The 25355-nt window shown below is 44.9% G+C and overlaps 1 protein-coding gene across 7 annotated transcripts in view; it reads left to right on the forward strand.

Annotated features, from left to right (window-relative positions):
* KLC4 (kinesin light chain 4) overlaps window positions 1-25355 on the forward strand; it is a 253009-nt gene that overhangs the window by 102476 nt on the left and 125178 nt on the right. For all 7 annotated transcript variants that reach the window (XM_029592801.1, XM_029592805.1, XM_029592802.1 and 4 more), the window contains exon 11: window positions 16974-17041. In XM_029592801.1, coding sequence (XP_029448661.1) covers window positions 16974-17041 — 68 coding nt within the window. The remainder of the gene's footprint in view (window positions 1-16973; window positions 17042-25355) is intronic.

Genomic DNA, 25355 nt, shown 5'->3' on the forward strand with positions numbered 1-25355 from the left:
TTATTGGACTTCTCTATCAAATCAAATGAACAAAATAACTATTAAATGTAACACTTGTGGAGCATTTATCTTGAAGCAACCATCTGGAAGCTTAGGGCTTACCCCATTTGTTCAGAACTCTCTTCCATGAAAAAGGAGTTGGCTCACCTAAAGCTGAATTAACTACAATAAAAAAAAATTGGTAACCACCAAGGAATTCTCATCCACTTTACAGCATTCAGGAATCTTTTCCCCACCACCACAGAAAATTAAGAAGCCCAGAAACAAGTGGTTTACAGTGGGCTCAGGTAGAATAAGACCTGCAAGCCAAATACATAGTCTTCACAATAGTGCAGCCCAGATGCCCTCCCACACTTACACAGAGCATCCAGAAACCCAAGAATACATGAATTACTGTGGGCTCTGGTAGGATATTTATTTATTTAACATTTTTTTATATACCAACATTCGTTAGAAACATCACATCGGTTTCCATAAAACAAGAATGCAGCCAACATGGCTTTACAGTGAAACTAATGTTAAAACTGGGGAGGGGGGAGGTGGAGGGGTGGGGAGAGGAAGGAAATAAGGTAGGAGTAGAGTTAGGATTAATAATTGGACATTATGTACAATCATTAAATGCAAAGGGACATTATGTACAATCATTAAACGGCAGTGCTGAGGCAACATTCTGTGCAAGCATTAAGCGAGGGGTTAGGAGGTTATGTACAATTGATAAAAGTGAGAGCGCATTATGTACAAACATTAAAAGACATTACATGTAGTAAAAACTGCGAAACATATACAACCATTGTGCGTGAGAAGCTGGTAGGGCGGAGATGGAAAGGAGGCAGATAAAGTGTGACAGCGGTGTAAGGAAGATTCAGGGGATTATCTGGTGGGGGGTGGCATAGTTAAGGAGGGAGGGGTAGGTATCAGGAGTAGGCATGTGTGAACAGCCAAGTTTTAAGTTTTTGTCTGAATTGTTTTGGGCAAATTTCTAGGCGTATGTTGGTGGGCATAGAGTTCCAAAGTGTAGGACTGGCTAAGGATAGAGAGCGTTGTTTGGATGTGAGATGAGAGAGTTTGGGGGAGGTGGTGGGTATGGTTGCAAGATAGGGTGTTCTGGTAGGTCTTGTAGTGGAGCGTAGCTGAAGAGTGTCAGTAAACCAGCATATGTTTGGGTTGTAGATGGCTTTGTGTATGAGGGTGAGAGTCTTAAAATGAATTCTTGAGGCGATAGTGAGCCAATGGAGTTGTTTCAGAATAGGAGTAATATGTTCCTTTCTGCGGGTACCGGTTAATATGCGCGCGGCAGCATTTTGTAGCAGTTGCAGGGGGGCTATAGTATTTTTAGGAAGACCTAGGAGAAGAGCATTGGAGTAGCCTAGTTTGGATAGGATGAGGGACTGAAGGACTGTTCTAAAATCGTTGAGGTGCAGGATTGGCTTAAGTTTTTTGAGAGTGTGGAGCTTGAAGTAGCATTCTTTGAGGGAGGAGTTAATGAATTTCTGTAGGTTGAATTGTGTGTCTAGGGTAACGCCAAGGTCTCGTACATTTTGTGAGAAGGCTAGGAGGGACGGGGGGGGGGGGGGTGTTGGCGGACGTGAGTAAGGGGGTTGAGGTGTTGTGGTGCAATGATCATGAGTTCGGTTTTATTAGTATTTAGCGCTAGGTTGAGTTCGTGAGCAGGCTGTTGATGGAAGAGAATGCACTTTCCCATTTTTTTAGTGCACTGGATAAGGAGTCAGTGACGAGTATGAGAATCTGCACATCGTCGGCGTATATAAAATGCGGAATACCGAGATTTACGAGGAGATGGCAGAGGGGTAAGAGGTAGATGTTAAAAAGTGTGGAGGAAAGGGAGGAGCCTTGGGGTACGCCTCGTATTATGCTAATAGGTTTGGATTCGTGATTTCCAATTTTGACTTTGAAATATCTGTCACTGATGTATGATTTGAACCAGAGGAGGGGGATCCTAGAGATGCCAATTTCAGACAGCCTGTCGATTAGTGTGCGGTGATTGATAGTGTCAAAGGCTGCGGAAATGTCTAATAGCACTAAAATGTATTTCTGGCCCTGTCCATGCCCCTGAGAATGTAGTTGGATAGGGAGGTCAAGAGTGTTTCAGTACTGAAAGGCTTACGGAAGCCATGTTGTAATGGGACAAGAAAATGGTGCTGTTCTAGGTAATTAGTTAGTTGAGTGATAGTTTTTCAAGAACTTTAGCTAGGAAGGGTAGGTTGGAAATGGGGCGATAGTTAAGTCAGCTGGGTCGAGTTTTGGTTTCTGTTACCTAAATAGGTAACAGAAAGTTAAGATCTGTGTTGCAGAGACACCCACTCTCTCAAGTGACACAGATACAAAATGCCATCTCTGTATTGGAAAATGAAGAAACCCTAGCAATGGAGACTGAAGTGGTACTTGAAAGGAAAGAAGAAACCCAATTTCAAGGGGCACATAATAGTTAAATGCTTTTTGGGATCATCAGCTGGTAGAAATGCTAATCAGATAGTCAATGCATTTTCAGCTTGCAGGCTGCAGAAGCCCATGAACGATGCGGGCTCCCCCCCCCCCCCCCCCCCACGTTGGACACTGCCATCCAGACCCCGCCTATTGTGACATTACTGACCAAGATTTCAAAATGCCAAGGAGGGCCATTAGTGCAGTGAAACCATCTCTCCTGTGGGAGTGGTGAGAGAGGGTAAAAGCAGCATTTGAACATCTCTACCTTTTCAGCTAGCTTGCAGGCTGCAGAAGCCCACAAACAATCCAAGCTTCACAAACTCCTCCCCACCGCATTGGACACTGCCATTCAGACCCTGCCTATTGTGACACCAATGACCAGGATTTCAAAACACCGAGGAGAGCCACTCCTGCGGCTTGCTGAAGAGGTGAGCCCAAGAGGCTTGCCTCTTTGGGAGTATCTTTGGGAGATTGAGGGAATGTTTGAGGTGGAAGTAGAATCTAGGATTCCTGTTGTATTAGGGAGGGGTAATTATTCATTAAAAACAGTGAGAGGGGATCAATTGGGAGGTGGTTAACTACTCCAGACAGGATATCATTGCTGGGGAGGTAGGCTATGATGGAGTAATTGGGTTATTTGAAGTGTTCTTTAATTAATGCAAGGTCCTTGTCCAAAAATTGGTTGTATGTTCATGATTTAATTGTTGCTAGAGATGTGGATCTGATTTGTATAACTGAAACTTGGCTAAAAGATAATTTATCTACAGTTATTTCACAAGTATGCCCTAAGGGTTATTCAAACCATATGGGCAATAGATCGGGTAGAAAGAACGAACAGTATTCCAGCTAATAATAGCTAATAATAGCTAATAATTAAAGCTGGAATACTGTTCGTTCGCTTTGGATCCGATTTTATTGAATATTAATGCCCTCGCTATCACATGGCAATGCTGTGTGGTCAAGAAAAAGGTCTTCTGATTTGATTTGAATTCAACTACACTGAATTTTACTGCAATTTCATCAATGCTAACAAATTCAAGTCCTGTTTCAATTAATTGCCCCTGAGGCAGCTCTGTCTAAAAGAGCGAAACTCAGCCAGAGTCGGGCATTTTAATAAAGGGCTTGTTTTCATCATCCGATTCCTCTTGTCTTCACTGTTACACAGCCTACTGGATCGGCTACCGCTTTGTTTCTTGGGTCCAGCACTGATGTTAAGCCACTTGGGGTTATGCTGAACTCAGAGTGGTCCATGGAAAGCCTAATTAATTCAGTTTTGCATTCCGTATAAGCAAGCAGATTGAGATTGTTCAACAACTGAACATTTTTTTAAATTTAAGTGTTGAAGATGGTAGTTTATACACTGGTTAAGCGGTTCTAGATTATTGCAATCTTGTATATTGGGAGCGTCCTGGTCACTTAATTTGGAAGCTATTAATTGCATCTGTAGTGCTATTAATTGCATCTTAGCATGGAATCTTCTTAGTGTTTGGGTAATTGCCAGGTTCGTGTGGCCTGGATTGGCCTCTGTTGGAAACAGGATGCTGGGCTTGATGGACCCTTGGTCTGACTCAGCAGGGCAATTTCATATGTTCTTATGCTCTAAATGGTTCAAAATATGGTGGCCAGGCTAGTCCTGGGATGTTCTAGGTGAGAATTAGCAGCACCATTACATTGGTTTCCTGTTAAATTGATATGCAAATTTAAACTTTTTGTCCTCACATTTAAGATCCCTTGAGGACAAGGACCCCCTCATTTATGGAAGAGGATCCTCTGGAAATGCTCACTGAGAGTCACTCATTCCCAATATGGTTCACAGCTGCAATTCCTTCGGTAAAAGTTTCCGTTTATATAAGATTTCAAAACCGGTCCTTTTCCATGTCTGTTCCTAAATTATAGGACAGTCTTCCATTGGAGGTTAGAGAAGAAATGAATGTGATGAAATTTCAGCGCAAAGTAAAAACTTGGCTGACAATGGAGCTTCCGAATTAACTCTCCAGGAAAGCTACTTAGGTTCAAGGGGTTGGTGATGTCTGCGTAAAATCTTAAAATCAGATAGATATATATGGAGTAGTAGTTTTAATATGGAATATCTTTTTTAGGGCTGCTATTCTGGGATGGCTATTAATGTTACATTATTTTATAATTTTGCCTTATTTTAATGTTTTTGTATAACTTTTTGTCACCATAAGTGTACATCGCTTTGGAAATTTTATTATTTATTTAAACATTTTTGTATACCGTGAATTGGTCAGAATTCTGACAGTCTAGACGGTTCATAATTAACATACATAATTAAAATAACAATAGAAATAAAAACATAACATATACTACGTTTCCAACATTGACTAATGAGGGACTGTTGAGGGAGCAGTAGTGTTACTTTAAAATTCAACTGATTTTGTAAGCCAGGGTAAAGAGATACATTTTTAGGGATTTTTTTGAACTCTTTCTTATTGGCTGTCAATCGAAGTTCTTCGATTGACAGCCAATTATAAAATTGGATAGAGATTAATAAACTTTATAAATAAATGCAATCGATGAAGAAAGCAAGGACACTGAAGTTGACATTATCATCCATTTGGGAACCAACAACCTTGCTAGAAACAGAATCCAAGTGGTACAGAGAGATTTTCAGACTCTGAGGAAGCAGATTAGACACTTGGCAAAGACTATTGCCTTTTCAGAAGTGTTACCTGTTCATGGAAAGTGGAAGGAGAGACTAAGCCATACAGATAATCACAATGCATGGCTCAAAATCCGGTGTAAGGAAGAACATTTTGGATATATTGGGGGCTAGGGCCATTTATGGAATGGTAAATGGCTCTGTGTCAAATGGCTTTTATCTGTCTGTTGACTACACACACACAAAGAGAATAATTTATGCATACACTATTTGAATACACTATTTGAGTACAATATCAGTATAAATTTTATTATCACCAAATATGAAATATCTAGTACATCCTATCTAGACAAATTAAAACTATCTAATCAAGCAACACATTCAAACTCACATATTCATACTATTTAAAAACCATTAGCACCTGTAAACATAATGATAACCCCAACATTTATCAATACATATACTTATCAATGTCTATAACACTTCATTATCCCCCAGTGTTATTCACTCCTTCATTACTATTTCATCACAATAAATATCAGTTCTCAACTCTTCAGTCAATTCAAATTTCTTAACTGGAATTCTCACGTAGAACTTCTCTTTTAATTGCCAGGAGGAATTATAGGAAATTAAGAGTAGTCCTACTTGGACTGGGAGGACCTTGATCGCTCTTTGTAAAGGCAATTAAAAGAGAAGTTCTACGCGAGAAGAGCTAGGAAAACTGAAAGTGGACAAGTTCATGGGGCCGGGTGAGGTACATCCCAGGATGCTACAGAAACTCAGATCTCTTAGCTTGTCCACTGAATGCCCTGCTCAATAGATCCCTGGAAACTGGAGTGGTGTCGAGATTGGAGAAGAATGGTTGTGGTCCCACTTAATAAGAGTGGTAGCAGAGAGGAGGCTGGAAACTACAGGTGGTAGGAAAATTAATGGAGACAGCGCTGAAAGAAAGGATACTGAACTATCTACAATCCAGTAGGTTGCTGGACCCGAGACAGCATGGATTCACCAGGGGAAGGTCCTGACAGACAAATCTGACTCTTTTTGATTGGTTAACTAGAGAAATGGTTCATGGAAGAGCGCTCAGTGTGATCTATTTGGATTTCAGCAAAGCGTTTGATACAGTCCTGCAAATGAGGCTTGTGAATAAAATGAGAAGCTTGGGAGTGAGCGCTAGGTGGTGGCATGGATTACAAATTGGTTGACTGATAGGAGACAGCGTGGAATGGTAAATGGATCCTACTTTGAAGAAACAGCCATGTTAAGTGGAGTGCCACAGGTATCTGTATTGGGACCAGTTCTGTTCAATATCTTTGTGAGCAACATTGTGAAAAGGATAGAAGGTAAAGTTTGTCTATTTGTGGATGATATCAACATCTGCAATAGAACGGACACGCTTGAAGGAGTAGAGAGAATGAAAAGTGATTTAAGAAGCTTGAAGAGTGGTTGAAATTTGGCAGCTGGAATTCAATGCCAAGAAGTGGAGTCGTGCATCTGGGATGCAGTAATCCAAAAGAGCTGATTGGGATGGGGAGTAAAAGATTGATGTACATGACCAAGAGAGGGATCTTGGGGTGATAGTGTCTGGAGATCTGAAGATGGTGAAGCAATGTGACAAGGCATTAGCTAAAGCCAGAAGAAGGGAGGAGGAATAGCCTAGTGGTTAGAACAGTGGACTATGAACCAGGAGACCAAGGTTCAAGTCCCACTGTCACTCCTTGTGACCTTGGGCAAGTCACTTTACCCTACATTGCCTCAGGTACAAAAAACTTAGATTGTAAGCCCTCTGGGGATAGAGAAATACCTACAGTACCTGAATGTAAACCGGTGTGATATCTCAATTGAGATGAATGTCGGTATATAAAAATAATAAATAAATAAATAAATAAATAAGAATGCTGGGCTGCATAGAGAGAGGAATAACCAGGAAGAAAAAGAACCTTGTACAGGTCCTTGGTGAGGCCTCACCTGGAGTACTGTGTTCAGTTCTGGAGACCGTATCTCCAAAGAGACAGAGACAGGATGGAGGTGGTCCAGAAAAGGATGACCAGGATAGAGACAGGATGGGGGAGGGGGGGGGTCAGTATTGGAAGACCAATGAAAAGAGCATGAAGAATCTGAATGTGTATAACCTGGAGGAGAGGAGGTGAAGGGGAAATATGATACAGACCTTCAGATACCTGAAAGGTTTTAATGATGATCAAATGTCAAACCTTTTCCTTTGGAAAGAAATCCTAGAACTAGGGGTCACAAAATGAAATTCCAGGGAGGATGACTCAAAACAAACGTCTAGAAATATTTCTTCATAGAGAGGGTGATGGATGCCTGGAATGCCCTTCCGGAGGAGATGGTGAAAACCAAAATAGTGAAAGAATTCAAAAGAGCTTGGGATAAATATTGTAGATCCCTAAAGGTTAGAGGATGGAAATGAAGAAAAGAGTGCATGGGGATAACTTGCTGGTGCGGCGATTACTACCCTTTATCTGGCTTTAGCTAATGCCTTGTCACATTGCTTCATACAGTTTTCCTGTATACTTGTGTTAATGTATTCTGCCTTGAGGCGACTGTTTTAATGTATTTCCGCCCTGGAGGCGACTATTCAGTTCCTTGTAAACCGGTGCGATATGTATTCTTTACAGGAACATCGGTATATAAAAATAAAAAATAAATAAATAAACCTTGATACCTTTGCAGCTCTAATATTGCTCTCTTCTTCAATGACAAGGAGAAAAAAGGAACTGGATTCAGACAGCATCCAATGAGGGTCCCAGCTTTTATGTACTGGGGAACCCTTGCATAGACATAAGGGAAAAAAATACAGGACTGCTTCTACGGTCAAGTACATAAGCAAAGCACATCAAGCAGTACTGTCTGAATTTTCAAAAAGGCTCATCACCCAATAAAAATGTTGCTTGCAGTAATTTTAATGGGTTATCATAAGACTTGGTGATAACTGCATGGAGCAGCAATTGCTACCCTTAAGGGAAATATGGGGGAAACCTGCACAGCAGGGCAGATACTTCCATAAGAAGCTTGCTGGGCAGACTGGATGGACCATTTTGGTTCTTTTCTGCCGTCGTTTCTATGTTTAGTCTCACTCGCCACTGCATTCATTAGATCCACTTCTTTAGTCATGTTGGCACGGAGACCCCTTATTTCAGCCAGTAGCTGTGTCATCGTATCCTGTGTAACTATAGCAAAAAGGTCCTCTGTACTTGCCGACTTTCTTTGCTCCTGGCTCTCAGATTCTCTGCCTCTCCGGCCTCCCGATACAAGTTTGCAATAGGCCTGTCCTGAGAATTCCATGTGCACCAGAGCCTCATCCATTCCGTATTTATCCAGGCTCAAGAAACTAAACAATCCATACCTTGGATTCTTTACCACTCATAGGTGTATAGGATGCTTTTATTAAACAGGTATTGGGGGAATTGGCTCGAGGTCGCCTTCCACCTTTTTAATGCGTGGATACATTTGGGATGGGATTGTGCCTGACGAGAGTAGCTCAAGGCAATATGATTGGATGAGATGCCCCCCCCCAAGGCAAACCACAGGTTAAATCATCGAGAGGGTCATGGGGGGGGGGGCAGAGAGTCCTCTTGGAGTTTGGCCCTTCTGGTGATTGGAAATGCTACAGAAGGGGGAAAGGAAGGGTCAGAATTTCCAAAGTGTATCACTGATATTTCTTGGAAGCTGCAACCCAGTTACCCTCCCAGGAACCCTACAACCTGCTTTCCACATTTCCACAGTATTTGCCCACTGGAGAAGTGGGAAATGGGTGAATAGTGGGGGGGTTGGTGTATGGCACCCACTCACCAGGTCGATGCAAGGATAGCAGGTGTATTAGGCAAACTTTACACACTAGCCCTCCCCATGCACAATTAAAAACTGTGCATTTATAATAGATTTTATCCCTGGACAAGCAGGATGCTAGTCCTCACATATGGTGACATCGGTAATGGAGCCCTATGTACGGAAAACTTCTTTAAAAGTTTCTATGAAACTTTTGACTGGCACCGGAGTGCCTACTGAGCATGCCCAGCATGCCATGATATTCCCTGCCACAGGGGTCTCTCTTCAGTCTTCTTTTTTCCACGAAGCCGTTAGCATCGCGGGCTATTAGGAGTCTTGAGGTGATTTTCACCTTGTACGAATTTTGAAAAAATTTGATCAGCCGCAGGGGTTTTTCGATTTTATTACCGGCGGTAACTTTTTTCTGTTATCGATTCCCGGCTGGGAGCGATAACTCTGGGGTTTTTGCCGTCGACGGCTGTCCGGCGCCATGGCCTCCGGCTTCAAAAAGTGCCCTAACTGCACAAGAACTATGTCTATTACCGACCCACATTTTGAATGTGTTCTTTGCTTAGGCAAAGACCACAACATTCAAATGTGTAAGTCTTGTGCTGAAATGACCAGTAAAGGTCGTCGTTTAAGGGCTGAGAAAATGGAGCAGCTTTTCTCCATACAGCTACTTCCACGGGCATCGACGTCAACGCAGTCTTCTCCATCGGCTTCTGTTCGCCAGCTTCTGTTGAAGAAAAAACATCCAGAAGCGGGAGACGCCTCAACTTCATCTCAGTCGATATCATCGAAGGCATCGACTGCTGGAAGCGAAAAACAAAAGGAGAAGCATCGCCATCGACGGCGGCAGGAGACGATGACCGAAGAGACTTCCACAGGTACGGCCTCTCCGGCAAAGAAAACCCGGACGGAGACGGAGGCTCTAAGGCCTACTATAGGGCGTTCCCCACCGATATCGGTGCCGGGTTCCGAACCTCCTCAGGGCTCTGAGGAGGTATCGGCATCGCCTCCACCGCCTCCCTCCACAGCTGCTCTGTTTTCACCAGCTGTGAGAGTGGAACTTGACTCCCTGATACGTCAAGCGGTGCAACAAGCGCTACGAGAGGCGATTCCACCATCGATGCCGATGCCATCACCATCGATGCCCATTCCGTCGATTCCGAGGTCACCGACGATGGCAGCGGAACCGGAGACTATTCCTACCCCGGTACAGTCACCGATGCCGCGTACGCCTCTACCGATTCCTTCCTCTGTGCCAGCGACGCCAACACCGGTTCCACCGGGGGATGTCAACATCCTGCATCCAGTATTTAACAAACTGGACTCACTTCTGGACATTCTGACCAAACAACTACCAAAGGATCCAGTTCCAGGACCATCTGGTCTACCAAGGCAGTTGCCACTAGACCCAGTCCCAGGCCCATCGGGAGTACCAAGGCCTGTTAGGCCTCGCTCGCCTGTGCCACCACATCATGATCCTGGGGACTCTTCCTCTGAGTATTCTTCGGATGAAGAACTATTCTCAGAGCCCTCTCCGCCGGATGACCATAGAAAATCTCCACCAGAAGACCTCTCATTTACTAATTTCGTAAAGGAAATGGCAGACACCATCCCCTTTCCTATCCAGACGGAAGTAGATGAGAGGCAGAAAACTTTGGAAGTCCTACAATTTGTGGACCCTCCCAAAGAAATGTTGGCAATCCCGGTACATGAGGTTTTTCAAGAACTACAGCACAGAATTTGGGAGCACCCAAGTTCTGTACCAGCAGTGAACAAGAGGGCTGAAGCCACTTACCTGGTACAGCCTACTCCAGGATTCCAGAGGTCTCAACTGCCTCACCAATCAGTGGTGGTTGAATCTGCCCAAAAGAAGGCAAAAATCCCATGCTTCCTTACCACCTGGAAAGGAAAGTAGATTCCTGGACAATTTAGGAAGAAAGATTTTCCAGGGTTCCATGCTGGTGTCAAAAATTTCTGCTTACCAGCTTTATATAAATCAATACCAAAGGAACTTGTGGAAACAGGTTCAGGAACTCACGCTTTCTCTTCCAGAACAGTTTCAGGAGTCATTCCAAAACATCATACCAAGGGCCTTGACTCGGGCAAGCATGAAGTTCGAGCAACTTATGATTGCTTTGAAACAGCAGCAAGATTATCAGCATCAGGCATAGCTGCGAGAAGATGGGCTTGGCTGAAAGCCTCGGATCTTCGCCCAGAGGTTCAGGAGCATTTATCTGATCTTCCATGTCTGGGGGATAACCTCTTTGGGGAGAAGATTAAGGAAGCTGTGGCAACCTTGAGGGACCACACCGAAACCTTAAAACAATTATCCTCTCAGCCTCCAGAACCTCAAGTTTCTTCCAGGAAATTTCCCAGACGTGACACTCGCCGACCGTACTACCGTCCACGTCGGTACTATCCCCCAGCTGGTAGGCCAAGGGCCAATCTCCCAACACAACGCCAACAGCCTAGGCAGAGGCCAACAAGACCTCAGCCACCTCCACAAACAACAACTACTTCTGGTTTCTGAAAAGCCCCAGAGAGCAGCAGCTACATCAACCCGTTTCAGGAAACACCAGTAGGAGGTCGCATACAGTACTTCCACAACAATTGGACCTCCATCACCACCGACCAGTGGGTGTTATCCATCATAACTCACGGTTACAGGCTGGATTTCTTAACTATCCCAAAAGAAAATCCACCACGTCACTCTTACACAATAAATCAACATTCCATAATTCTTCAAACAGAATTATCCACCCTTCTGAGAGCCAGGGCTATAGAACCAGTCCCTGGGCCTCAAAAGGGCAGAGGATTCTACTCCAGATATTTCCTCATTCCAAAGAAAACAGGAGGCCTTCGACCCATTCTAGACCTCAGAAATCTCAACAAATTCCTGAGAAAGGAAAAGTTCAGAATGGTATCCCTAGGCACCATTCTGCCTCTTCTTCAAAGGGGAGATTGGCTCTGCTCTCTGGATCTTCAAGATGCATACGCTCACATCCCCATCTATCCTCCTCATCGCCAGTACCTGCGCTTTCGGATACTAAATCAGCATTTTCAATACAGAGTGCTGCCATTCGGCCTTGCATCAGCACCACGAGTATTCACAAAGTGCATGGCTGCAGCAGTGGCACACCTCCACAAGCACAGAGTGCACGTGTTCCCTTATCTGGACGATTGGCTCATCAAAAGTCAATCAAAAGAAGGAGCTCTCACTTCTCTCAAGCTCACCATCCAAGTGCTTCACTCCTTGGGATTCCTCATCAACTACCAGAAATCCCATCTGTCACCAACTCATCTGATACAGTTCATAGGTGCAGAACTAAACACTACACTAGCAACGGCTTTTCTTCCAAGAGACCGTGCGCAAACACTTGTCCTGTTGACTCACAATCTTCGCAAACCATTCCAGGTAATCGCTCACCAATGCCTCATTCTTCTAGGGCATATGGCTTCCACAGTTCATGTCACTCCCATGGCCAGATTGACCATGCGCCTACTGCAATGGACACTCAAAGCACAGTGGATACAAGCCACTCAACCAATGTCTACTCCCATTCATATCACACCAGAACTCAGATCTGCACTCCTCTGGTGGACATCAATGGACAACCTGCTCAAAGGCCTACCTTTCCAGCAGCCAGTTCCACAAGTGACTTTGACTACAGATGCATCCACCTTAGGATGGGGAGCACACATTGGTCATCTAAAGACACAGGGCAAGTGGACTCAGCTCGAAGCCTCTTTTCAAATAAACTTCCTAGAGCTTCGAGCTATACGCTATGCGCTACATGCGTTCAAGGACTGCCTATCACACAAGACTGTTCTGATCCAAACGGACAACACAGTAGCCATGTGGTACATCAACAAACAAGGAGGGACAGGTTCTTATCTCCTTTGTCAAGAAGCAGCACAGATTTGGGACTGGGCCCTCACACACTCAATTTTTCTACGGGCCACCTACCTAGCAGGCATCCACAACACAGTAGCAGATCGCCTCAGTCGTCAGTTCCAACCGCACGAATGGTCCTTGGATCCAGCAATAGCATCCAAGATTTTCCAACGCTGGGGTCAACAGACGATAGATCTCTTTGCATCTCAACTCAACTACAAAGTGAACAATTACTGCTCTCTCCTCTGGCAACAAAACAGCCTACCAAAGGACGCGTTTGCTCGCCATTGGAATTCAGGCCTGTTATACGCGTATCCACCGATACCACTCATAACCAAAACATTAGTGAAACTACAACAGGACAAGGGAACTATGATACTCATAGCCCCATATTGGCCTCGACAAGTATGGTTCCCCACACTGCTAGATCTCTCAGTCAGGGATCCAATTCGCCTGGGAGTAGCTCGCAATCTCATAACTCAGGAACAGGGTCAGTTGCGCCATCTCAACCTTCAATCCCTGTCCCTGACAGCATGGATGTTGAAAGCTTGATCTTACAGCCACTCAACCTTCCATCCGCTATATCTCAAGTACTTATAGCTGCACGTAAACCTTCCACTAGAAAGAATTATTCCTACAAATGGAAACTGTTTACGCTGTGGTGCACTCAGAAAGATTTAGATCCTTTCACTTGCCCCACTACCTCGCTACTAGATTACCTTTACCACCTCTCAGACTCTGGTCTTAAGACATCATCTGTAAGGGTACACTTAAGTGCAATCTCAGCTTACCATAACAAGCTGGGAGATGCATCTATTTCCACACAGCCTCTCGTCAGTAAATTCATGAGAGGCCTAACTCACATTAAACCTCCAGTTCATTCCCCAAGCATACAATGGGATCTGAACGTAGTACTCACTAGACTTATGCGTTCTCCTTTTGAACCCATAAATACTTGTGACCTTAAATACCTTACATGGAAAACGGTATTTCTCATAGCCATTACATCAGCCAGAAGGGTCAGTGAACTACAAGCACTAGTCACATATGAGCCTTTTACAAAGTTCCTCCATGACAGGGTGGTCCTCCGGACACATCCAAAATTCCTTCCTAAGGTTGTCACGGAATTTCACTTGAACCAATCAATAGTTTTACCTACATTCTTTCCTAGGCCTCACTCTCACCAAGGAGAAAGAGCCTTACACACTTTGGACTGTAAGCGTGCGTTGTCCTTCTATTTAAACCGCACTACAGCCCAAAGAACATCCAGTCAGCTGTTTGTATCCTATGATCCAAACAAACCAGGTAAAGCAGTGGGTAAACATACTCTGTCAAATTGGTTAGCAGATTGCATACAATTTTGCTATGAAAAAGCAGGCCTTACTCTTCAAGGGCGAGTAAAAGCACACTCAGTAAGAGCAATGTCAACTTCAGTAGCACACCTTCGCTCTGCACCTATTCTGGACATTTGTAAAGCAGCAACATGGAGTTCCCTTCACACCTTTGCAGCTCACTACTGCTTAGACAAAGAGGGAAGACAAGATTCAGCCTACGGACAATCCGTCTTAAAGAACTTGTTTCCAGTTTAATCCCAACTAATTCTACATCCAACCTGCTGTGATTTCGGCTGATTCATTTCAACAACAATACCTCACGGTTACTTCAGCACAAAATGACAGCCTCTAGCTTGCTAATCACCCATATGTGAGGACTAGCATCCTGCTTGTCCTGGGATAAAGCAAAATTGCTTACCTGTAATAGGTGTTATCCCAGGACAGCAGGATGTAGTCCTCACGAAACCCACCCGCCACCCCGCGGAGTTGGGTCCGATACGTTTTATTATTTTATTTTTGGCTAACGCTTATTGCTACAAAACAAGACTGAAGAGAGACCCCTGTGGCAGGGAATATCATGGCATACTGGGCATGCTCAGTGGGCACTCCGGTGCCAGTCAAAAGTTTCATAGAAACTTTTAAAGAAGTTTTTCCGTACATAGGGCTCCATTACCGATGTCACCATATGTGAGGACTACATCCTGCTGTCCTGGGATAACACCTATTACAAGGTAAGCAATTTTGCTTTACTTGAAAAAAGACATAGCCTTCAGAGGTAAAAATATCACAGCAACATGTACTGTATATTTGTACATGCACTGCATTGGTGCTAAGCAGAAAACCCTTAAAAAAAGACATTTGGTATTAAGTCTATTGTAAAGTACATTTGATGTGTGCTTGGCCCTCGGAAAGCCATGAGTAAACTGAATAACAATGACAATATAGTAAACCTATTATGATGTATTTTGTTTACTTTGAAATCTGCTTAGTACAATATGTTTGCTATAAGTGGACTAGAAATATTTTAAATAAATAAACCTCCCGTGCCAAAACTGCACTAAATGCCAGCACTCAGGCAGTAATAACTCTGTCTATGAAAAGATAACACTGCAAATATGATACCAGGTTCTAAAACACCAATACATCTCCTATAGGAAAACAAAATAAGCCAGGCTGCTGTATCCCTACACAGAAACTACATGCCATCAGAATATGACCCTTCGATCACACATGTACAACACAGATGGATCGACACCAAATATAGAATAAAATATAAACAGAGCAGTTATATCCACAAGGGGGGGAGTAAGGAGCGGCAGAACTTAGGGAATGGTGAATAAAACGGAAAATGTCATAATGCCTCTGTATCGCTCCATGGTGAGACCGCACTGTGAACAATTCTGGTCACCACATCTAAAAAAAGATATAGTTGCGATGGAGAAGGTGCAGAGAAGGGCAACCAAAATGATAAAGGGGATGGAACAGCTCCCCTATGAGGAAAGGCTGAAGAGGTTAGGACTTTTCAGCTTGGAGAAGAGACGACTGAGGGGGGATATGATAGAGGTGTTTAAAATCATGAGAGGTCTAGAACAAGTAGATGTGACTCGGTTATTTACTCTTTCGGATAGTAGAAAGACTAGGGGGCACTCCATGAAGTTAGCATGGGGCACATTTAAAACTAATCGGAGAAAGTTCTTTTTTACTCAACGCACAATTAAACTCAGGAATTTGTTGCCAGAGGATGAGGTTAGTGCAGTTAGTATAGCTGTGTTTAAAAAAGGATTGGATAAGTTCTTGGAGGAGAAGTCCATTACCTGCTATTAAGTTCACTTAGAGAATATCCCCTGCCATTAGCAATGGTTACATGGAATAGACTTAGTTTTTGGGTACTTGCCAGGTTCTTATGGCCTGGATTGGCCTCTGTTGGAAACAGGATGCTGGGCTTGATGGACCCTTGGTCTGACCCAGTATGGCATGTTCTTAGGACGGGGATGGAGCAATTATATCCACACGGGGAGAGTAAGGAGCGGCAGAACTTAAGAGGGGACGGAGCAATTGTCCTACTTGGACAGACTGGAAAGACCAGGAATAAGCTGTTGGGTCGGTGAGGCTAAAGAACAAATGCCTTCTATAAATGTATTATTTCCTAACTCAGGACCAATGGCTTATATGCTCCCCTGCTAGCAGATGGAGACGGAGTCAGGTTTCAAAGCTGACGTCACCCTCGATAGACTCCTGCAGTGACCTCAGCCCTTCAGTGTCTCTCCGTCTCCTAGCAGATGTGGCTTGTGCTTTCCCTACTGGGATTGCAGTACTCATTAGAAGAGGAAATTTTAACTTTAAATTGGAGAAAGATCGAGCCCCACTCTCCTGTGGTGATACCTAAAGGTCCCTCCCCCAGTTGAGAATTCTTGAGGTGATTTCCGAGATCCCTCAGAGCGGTGCCTTGGTCCGGTAGCCGTTTAGGCAGCGGGTGCAGGAAGCAGAGCCAAGCTCTCTCCCCCTGCAGCCGGAGACCGTCTCTGTACTCAGCCGGTAAGTACTGAGCCCAGGTTAAGAAGATTTATCTTCAGAGAAGAGGGATTTCGGTAAGACTTCCTCCGGTCAACCACAGATTAGTCACTTTGTTTTTGCTGCTGAGAGTAAACTCTCGTCATTAGGGACCACTAAGAGATCTGGTTTTCAGAGTAACTACATTATGAAAATTGTCCTTTTTCAACCAAATGAATCCAGATAAATCTGAATATTCACTTTGTTCTTCCTGAAAATCCCTATGGGGCCATGTCTATTGTGCTGGACATGCATCCTTTTGTACAGAACAAAATATATTATGATAATCAGAGGTGACACTGAGAATGTTTTTCCTTTTTCCTTTCAGAGCAAACTCAGAGACAGCGCCCCCTATGCAGAATACGGGGGCTGGTACAAAGCATGCAAAGTAAGCAGGTATGGATCTTTTAGAGCAGTACTCACTGGCAGGTGAATATCAGCTGCACTCACCCTCCCACTGTACACCTATTCACACTTGTGTTACACCTACACTCACACTTCCATGTACTCCTGCCCTTCACAGCCACGCTCCCTTTACACCCTCGCTGGCTCTCTTCTCTGAACTCCCTCCCTATGCATGTCTACACGTACGTGCTTTCTCCCTTTGCATATCTCCGTGCACCCTTGCATGCTCTTCCACCCTACATGGATCACTGACGCACCTAAATCAGAAAACTAGAAATTCATGCTCCAAGCATGTATCAGTTCAAGTGAATTAACTATCACTTTCAAAAAAGCGTTTACTCAGATGAGGCAGTAGTGTCCTGTTGTATTTTGTTTTTTTTTAAATATAAAATATATTACTGTGGAAATCAGAAATATGTGTGTGGGTGCAGCAAAATATTTAAGTGGTACAAACATTCCAGCTAATTGGGGTAGATTGGAAAATCCTTGTAAGCTAAATTCAGATGTATATTTTCTGAGCACAATCTACTTAAGTATTCTCGTTCTTGGTTCAATAAAAAAAAAATTATATGAAAAAAAGACAATCATATGTGATTGATGAGCCTAAAATATAACAACTCTGTGCAATGTTTTACTGCTCTTATAAATCATAGCCCCAAATTGTTCAATAATTGTAATTATAGCCCAACTTCTTATAAAATGCTTAGTACAATCAAATTATTTAAGAAATATATGTCCCATCTATGGAACTTGCAAATTACCTCTGAAGCAGTGACAATACAGAGTAAAAATACAAACTTGTATTTCCAAAATGGTAAAACATGACAACATAACGTCCTCAACATATCTATGTCCAAAGAACAAATATTCTTCCAAACCAACAGGCTGTGTCTCTGTGCACCTGCCTCCCAGGCTGCCGCTTCTTATCAAGATAAATCATTGCTATATAAAAACTGGTATAGAAGTGTTTAAATATTTGAGATTGTTAAACAAATAGATAAGGGGGATCCAGGTGATATATTGGATTTCCTTAAAGCTTCTGATTAAGTTCTCACCAAATATTCTTGATGGAATTAAAACATCATGGGATAAGAGGAAAATCCAAACTATTTGAAAGATTGGAAATGAAGGGCAAGACCAAATGGTAATTTTTATATTTGAAGGGTTTGCACTGTATATTAACGAAGGCATTGAGTCCAACAGGATAAAAGTTCTGCAATGTTGAATCTTTATGGAGAGAAATTCCAGGTGAAAAGGGGAATAATATAGTAATGGGGGTGTATTACCGCCCACTGGCCAGAATGAACTAACAGACAATGAAATGCTAAAAGAAATTAGGGAAGCTAACAAAATCAGCAGCACAGTAACAATGAGTGATTTGAATTACTCCAGTACTGACTGGGTGAAAGTCACATCAGGACATGCTAAAGAGGTAAAGTTCTTAGATGAAATAAATGACTGCTTCATGGAGCAGCTGGGACAAGAATCGATAAGAGGGGAAACTATTTTAGACCGAGTCTTTAGTGGAACCCAGCATTTGGCGCTAGAGGTAACAGTGTTGGAGCCACTTGGCAATAGTGATCACAACTTTATCAAATTTGACTTAACTGGAGGGAGCACAAAAACGAAATCTACTGTAACAGCATTTAACTTTCATAAAGGTGACTATGATAAAATGAGGAAAATGGTTAGGGAAAAAACATAAAGGAGCAGCTATAAAAGTTTCTAGAACTTTGACTAGGCACACTGAGCATGCCCAGCATGCCACTATCCATGCGTCCATGCGAGGTCCCCCTTCAGTCTCTGTCTTTCCGTGCAGTGTTCATTTCGCAGATGTGGAACTTGCACTTTTTCTTTTCGGAAAATTGTATTTTGAGTTATTTTCTTTCTTTTTTCCACGCTGGGTACTTAAATTCTTTCCCGGCCCTAGTTTAGAGGTGTTGCGGTAACTACCTCGTTCATTGCAGTCGATTACCAATGGTGCTGTCAGCTGGTGGCCACTGGCCGTCGACCACTCTTGGATACTTTTTTATATGGTATCATTGGGATTCCACCACTGCCCCCAGTGCCCCCAGACTATGTCCATCACAGACCCCCACGAGGTCTGTATATTGTGCCTGGGGTGTCACACGACATGCATGGCTGTTCTTATTGTGTTCAGATGACCCCCAAGGATTACCGAGCACATCTGGGCAAAATGGACAAGTTGGTCGGGCCCAGAAAGTCTGAAACCTGGACATTGATATTTGGGGCATCAACACCTCTGGGCATGGAGGACCCTTTAATACTGGTCCCATCCTGTCCTCTCCTTTGCAGGTTTCCCAACTTGAATTAGGTGCTGGGGATTGGCCTGTTTCTGTCTCTTCCTGCTCTAGATCTGGATCATTGCCATCACCCTCTGCACCGGGGAAAAATTGGGCCAAGCATTGGGAGAAGTCGAGGAAGCACAGACATGGGTCACCTTCCTCTCAAGGCTCCAAGCTCGGGAAGGTGCCAGCATCATCCGAGACGTCACCAAAGCGGCCCCATGGACCCCTACCAGTTTTGGTGATGGGCACCGGTCTCCCTCAGGGCTCTGAGGGAGACAAGGTTACGCTGCCACCTCCTCAAGCTGTACTGTCATTAACAGCATTCGAGGGGGAGTTGGAGCGAAGAGTGCGGTTGGTGGTAGGACAAGCCCTCCAAAACATCGAGCTGCCGGTCCTTCCAGGACCACCACCACCACAGGAGCCTGCACCATCCATGCTAGCACCATTGCTGGAATGGTTGGATCTGCTCCTCTGTGCCCTGCCAACACAGCCCATACCAATGCCCCAGGAACCCTCACTGCCACGGGGGGGAAGCACCTGTGAGACAGCAATCAGAACCATCCCCATCGTTGATTCCTCGGAATGAAGGAAGGCCGTCGGGGCTGGAGGCTCCTTTTCCACGGCTTTTTCCGCAGCCATTGTGTCTTAAGTTGCTGGGTCCATCGACACAGTCAGTGCTCCCAGTGTAGTCGGTGCCCTCGGGGCTCTCTGTGCCCCCAGCGCCCCGGCTCAAGACTGCACTTCAGGCTCCCCCACCAGTGTCTCTGGGCAATCTGAGCGAGGATGATGCCCCTTACAACTTGTGGGAGGATGAACCTTCCATCTCTTCCTCATAGGACTCCAAGGACCTTCTTTCTGAGAACCTTCTCCTCCACAGGAGAGATGCCACTCCCCTCCAGAGGACTTGACATTCACAGGCTTTGTACGAACCATGGCAGAGTCGGTGCCCTTCCAGCTCCTGATTAAGGAAGACTCCAGTTTGTGGACGCTCCTAAAGAAGTGGTTGCAGTCCCAGTCCATGATATATTCAAGGACTTGGTTGTTTGGCTCTGGGAGCACCCTATCTCGGTTCCTTCAGTTAACTGGAAGACCACTGCAGTGTATCTTGTGCAACCATCTACGGGGTTTGAGCGATGCCACCTCCCACACCAGTCTGTGGTGGTGGAGTCCGCCTTCAAGAAAGCAAAGAGGTCCCATACCCATGCCTTGGCTTTTCCAGGCCATGAACACAAGGCCCTAGATGCCCTGGACCATAAGATTTTCCAGGGCTCTATGTTGGCAGCCCACATTGCCTGTTACCAATTATATATGAGCCAGTATTCCAGAAACCTCTGGAAACAGGTCCAGAATTTGGTAGACCGCCTCCCTCAACAACTCCAGGAGGACTTTCTAAAGGTTGTGCAACAGGGATTGGAATGTGACAGTTAGGTCTGCATATGTCTTTGAGACAGTGGCAGGAGTAGCCACAGTAGGCATTTGTGCTCATCGTATGGCCTGGCTACGGGCCTCCGATCTCCAACTGGAAGTACAAGACCGTATTACCAACTTACCTTGTACCAAGGAGAATCTCTTCAGAGACCAGATTAAGGAGGCAGAAGCACAGCTGAAAGATCATCATGAGACCCTGTAGCATCTCTCAGCTAGCACCTCAGGCCCACAATCTTCAGGCAAAAAATCCTTGAGGCAGGGGCTTTGGCGCCCAATTTACTGCCTGAAAAAATACTACCCTCTGGCAAGTAGGGCACTGTCTCAACAGGCTGGACTGAGTTCTTGTCCTAGACAACAGCATGTCCCTAGAACTCAGCCAGCACCTCAGCAGACCCCTGCTACCAGTTTTTGACTGGCTGCGAGGGAGTCTAAGCCAGTTACCTGTGCGACCGGCAGCAGACCCTTCAGTCGGGGGTCGACTGTGGACCTTTGCAGACCATTAGACGACCATCACCTCGGATCAGTGGGTCCTCTCCATCATCCGTCAGGGGTACAGATTAAATTTCCACTGACTCTCCCCGTGCCCCTCTTGGGGGTCCTCAGTGGATCAGGAAATAATACTTGAGGCGCTTTCCAACCTCTTAATGGCCAGGGTGGTCAAACCCATTTCTCCCAGTCAGAGGGGAAGTGGCTTCTAATCCAGATTTCTCCTTATCCCAAAGAGAACAGAAGGCCTTTGTCCGATTTTGGACTTGAGGGCCTTGAACAAATTCCTCATACCGGAGAAGTTCAAGATGGTCTCGCTGGGTGCCCTCATTCCTCTTCTTCACAGGGGAGACTGGCTTTGCTCCCTTGATCTATGAGATGCCTATGCTGACGTAGGAATTGCCCATGTCCACCTCCAGTTTGTAGTGAGCGAACACCATTTTCAGTACAGGGTGCTGCCCTTCGGTCTGGCTTCTGCACTGTGCGTTTTCACGAAGTGCTTGGCAGTAGAGGTGTGGCATACCTGAGGAGGATGTGAGTGAAGATTTTTCCCTACCTGGACGATTGGCTCGTTGAGAGAGCTTCCAGGCAGGGAGCACTGCAGTCCTTACATGCCATTATTTAGATCTTGGAGACATTGGATCTTCTAATCAATTACCCCAAGTCCCAGTTGTTCCTGTCCCCACACCTGGACTTCATTGGTGCCAGGTCAGACACGGTTCAAGCTTGGGCATTCTTACCCAGGAATTTGGTGCTCAGCTTATCTTCTCTGTCACGATATCTCTGCGCATGTTACGCTTGCTGGGACACGTGACTGCAACCATCCATGTCACTCCCTTTGCTCGCCTGCACGTGCGCAGGACTCAATGGTCCCTGTGGTCACAATGGCACCAGGCCACTCAGGACCTTCGATGCAGCCGAGTCACTCCACCACTTCTGATTCCCTATCATGGTGGGTGGATCTTCCCAACTTAGAGGTGGGGGCTCCGTTTCAGGCTTCCCCCACTCAAGTTGTACTCACCACGGATGCCTCCCACATGGGCTGGGGGGGCCCATGTTGGGGATCTTCGCACCCAGGGTCACTAGTCAGCTCGAGGAATGGTAGCAGATCAGCTTCCTAGAGCTACAGGTGATCTGTTATGCCCTTTGGGCATTTCAAGATCAACTGGCCAGCAACATGGTGCTGATCCAGACTGACAGTCAGGTAGCAATGTGATATCTAAACAAGCATGGAGGCACTGGATCGTACCTCCTTTGTCAGAAGGCAGTCCAGATCTGATCAAGGGCTTTGTCCCAGAACATCCTCTGAGCCAGATATCTGCCAGGTCAGGAGAATGTGTTGGCGGACGACCTATGTTCCTTCCAACCGCACAAATGGTCCCTGAAGTAGGAGGTAGTGAACCAGATTTTCTGTCTTTGGGGAAACTCCAGACATTGACCTCTTTGCTTCCCCCTGTAACAAGAAAGTAGCTCAGTTCTGCTCCCTAGCCTGGGGGGATGGAAGGATGGCATCGGATGCCTTTGCCTGCCACTGGGGCAGGGCCTCTTGTATGCATATCCTACGCTTCCCTTTATCTCAAACTCTCCTGAAGCTCCAGCAGGACTGGGGGACCATGATTCTCTTCATGCCTAATTGGCCCTGGAAGATCTGGTTTCCGCTCCTGCAAGATCTCTTCCTGTGAGAGCTGATCCATCTGGGAATATCTCCGGACCTCATAACGCAGATTCAAGGAAGGCTGTGCCATCCCAACCTCCAGGCCTTATCCCTCATGGCTTGGATGTTGAAAGGGTGACCCTATAGCCCCTGAATCTCTCGGAGTGTGTGTTACAGGTCTACTGGAGTCTAAGAAGCCTTCCACTAGGAAGTCTTATGGCCTAAAATGGAGGAGATTCTCAATGTGGTGTGACAGCCAGGGATTGAACCTGTTCTCGTATTCCATCTTTAAGCTGTTAGATTACCTACTGCACCTCTTGGAAGCTGGCTTGAAGACCACCTCTGTGAGAGTACACCTGAGTGTGATTGGGGCCTACCAGCAGGGGGTGGATGATTCTCCCATTTTAGAACAGCTTATTGTGGGCCGTTTCATGCAGGGTCTTCTCCAGCTGAAGCCTCCCCTCAGACCCCCTGTGGTTTCCTGGGACCTCAATGGGGTCCTGGCCCATCTGATACAGGCTTCCTTTGAGCCTTTGTGCACCTGCGACCTGAAGTACCTGACCTGGAAGGTCATTTTCCTGTTGGCAGTCACCTTGGCACGCAGAGTTGTCGAACTTCAGGCTTTGGTGTCCTACCCATCCTACACGAAGGTCTTTTACAACTGGGTGCTCCTACGCACACACCCTAAGTTCCTACCAAAGGTGGTACTGATTTTTACCTTAATCGGTCAATTGTCCTGCCAACCTTCTTTCCTAAACCTCATTCACACCGATGTGAACAGACTCTGCACAGCCTAGATTACAAAAGGACCTTAGCCTTCTATCTGGAGTGAACAGCAGGCCACAGACAATCCACGCGACTCTTCATTTCTTTTGACAAAAATAGATTGTGAGTTGCTGTATCCAAATAGACCTTGTCCAACTGGCTTGCAGACTGCATCTCTTTCTGCTATACGCAGGCAGGTCTACAGGTAGGAGGCCATGTTAAGGCACGTTCCATTCGAGCTCTTGCGGCCTCCATGGCCCACTTAAGAACGATCCCCGTGGATGAAATTTGCAAAGCTACGACATGGAGTTCCCGCCACACCTTTCCTTCCCACTACTGCTTGGACAGGGAAGGCCGACATGACAGCCATTTTGGTCAGTTGGTCCTGTGAAACCTTTTCAGTAATTAAACCCAACTCTCCCTGCCTCAGGCCCCTTCTTTGGGTTCAGGCTGACTCCCTCTGTTGCCACCAGCACTAGATTGTTGTGCCCGTTGGCATCTAGTTAAGTGCTGTGTGGCCCATGTGTATATGGGAGCAGCCTGTAGCTAGGTATTCATCCACATGTGAGGACTACCATCCCGCTTGTCCTAGGAGAAAGCAGAGTTGCTTACTTGTAAAAGATGTTCTCTTAGGACAGCAGGATATTAGTCTTCAGGAAACCTACCGACACCCTGCAGAGTTGGGTTTCTCCTATGTTTGTTTTATTTTCGTGCATAATTCTACATTATGATACTGAAGAGGGACCTCGTGTAGATAGTGGCATGCTGGGCATACTCAGTGTGCTTAGTCAAAGTTCTAGAAACTTTGGCAGAAGTTTTCCATGCCAGGCTCTATCTGATGATGTCACCCACGTGTGAGGACTAACATCTTGCTGTCCTAGGAGGACACCTGTTTCAGATAAGCAACTGTGCTTTACATCAGGCTAAAAATACCATCTAGGAAGCCCAGACCAGATGTATTCCACGTGTTAGAAAAGGTGGAAGGAAAGCTAAACAATTAAAAGCATGTTAAAAGGTGAGGTGAGAGAGGCTATAATATGTAAAAACATCTTTCAAGAAATTGAAAAGGGATCTAAATGAAGAAAACAGGAAACAGCATAAACACTTGAAAGTTAGATGCAAAGCATTTGTAAGGAAGGCAAAAAAAGAATTTGAAAAGAACCTTTTCATGGAAGCAAAATCTCATAATAAAAACTTTCAGGTACATTCAAAGTAAAAAGCCTTAAAGAGTCTGTTGGACAATTAGATGATCAAGGGAAAAAAGGGGGAACTTAGGGATGATAAAGCCATAGCAGAGAGACTAAATGAATTCTGAGGAAGATGTAAGAGAAATACGCATGCCAGAAATGTTTCAGTTCTGTTGAATCATCACCTTTGAATATCTGTGTACCTGGAAGATGTACTAGGGTAAATTGATAAAGAGTAGCAAATCACCTGGACCAGATGGTATACATCCCAGATTGCTGAAAGAACTGAAAAATGAAATTGCAGACCTGTTATTAGTAATTTGTAATCTATCATTAAAATCATCTATGGCACCTAAAGACTGGAGGATTGCCAATGTAATGCCAATTTTTAAAAAAGGGATCATGGGGTGATCCAGAAAGCTACAGAGCAGTGAGTCTGACATCTATGCCAGGCAAAATGGTAGAAACTATCACAA

The sequence above is a fragment of the Rhinatrema bivittatum genome, chromosome 3 (genome assembly GCF_901001135.1).
Source record: "Rhinatrema bivittatum chromosome 3, aRhiBiv1.1, whole genome shotgun sequence".
Taxonomy (NCBI): Eukaryota; Metazoa; Chordata; class Amphibia; order Gymnophiona; family Rhinatrematidae; genus Rhinatrema; species Rhinatrema bivittatum.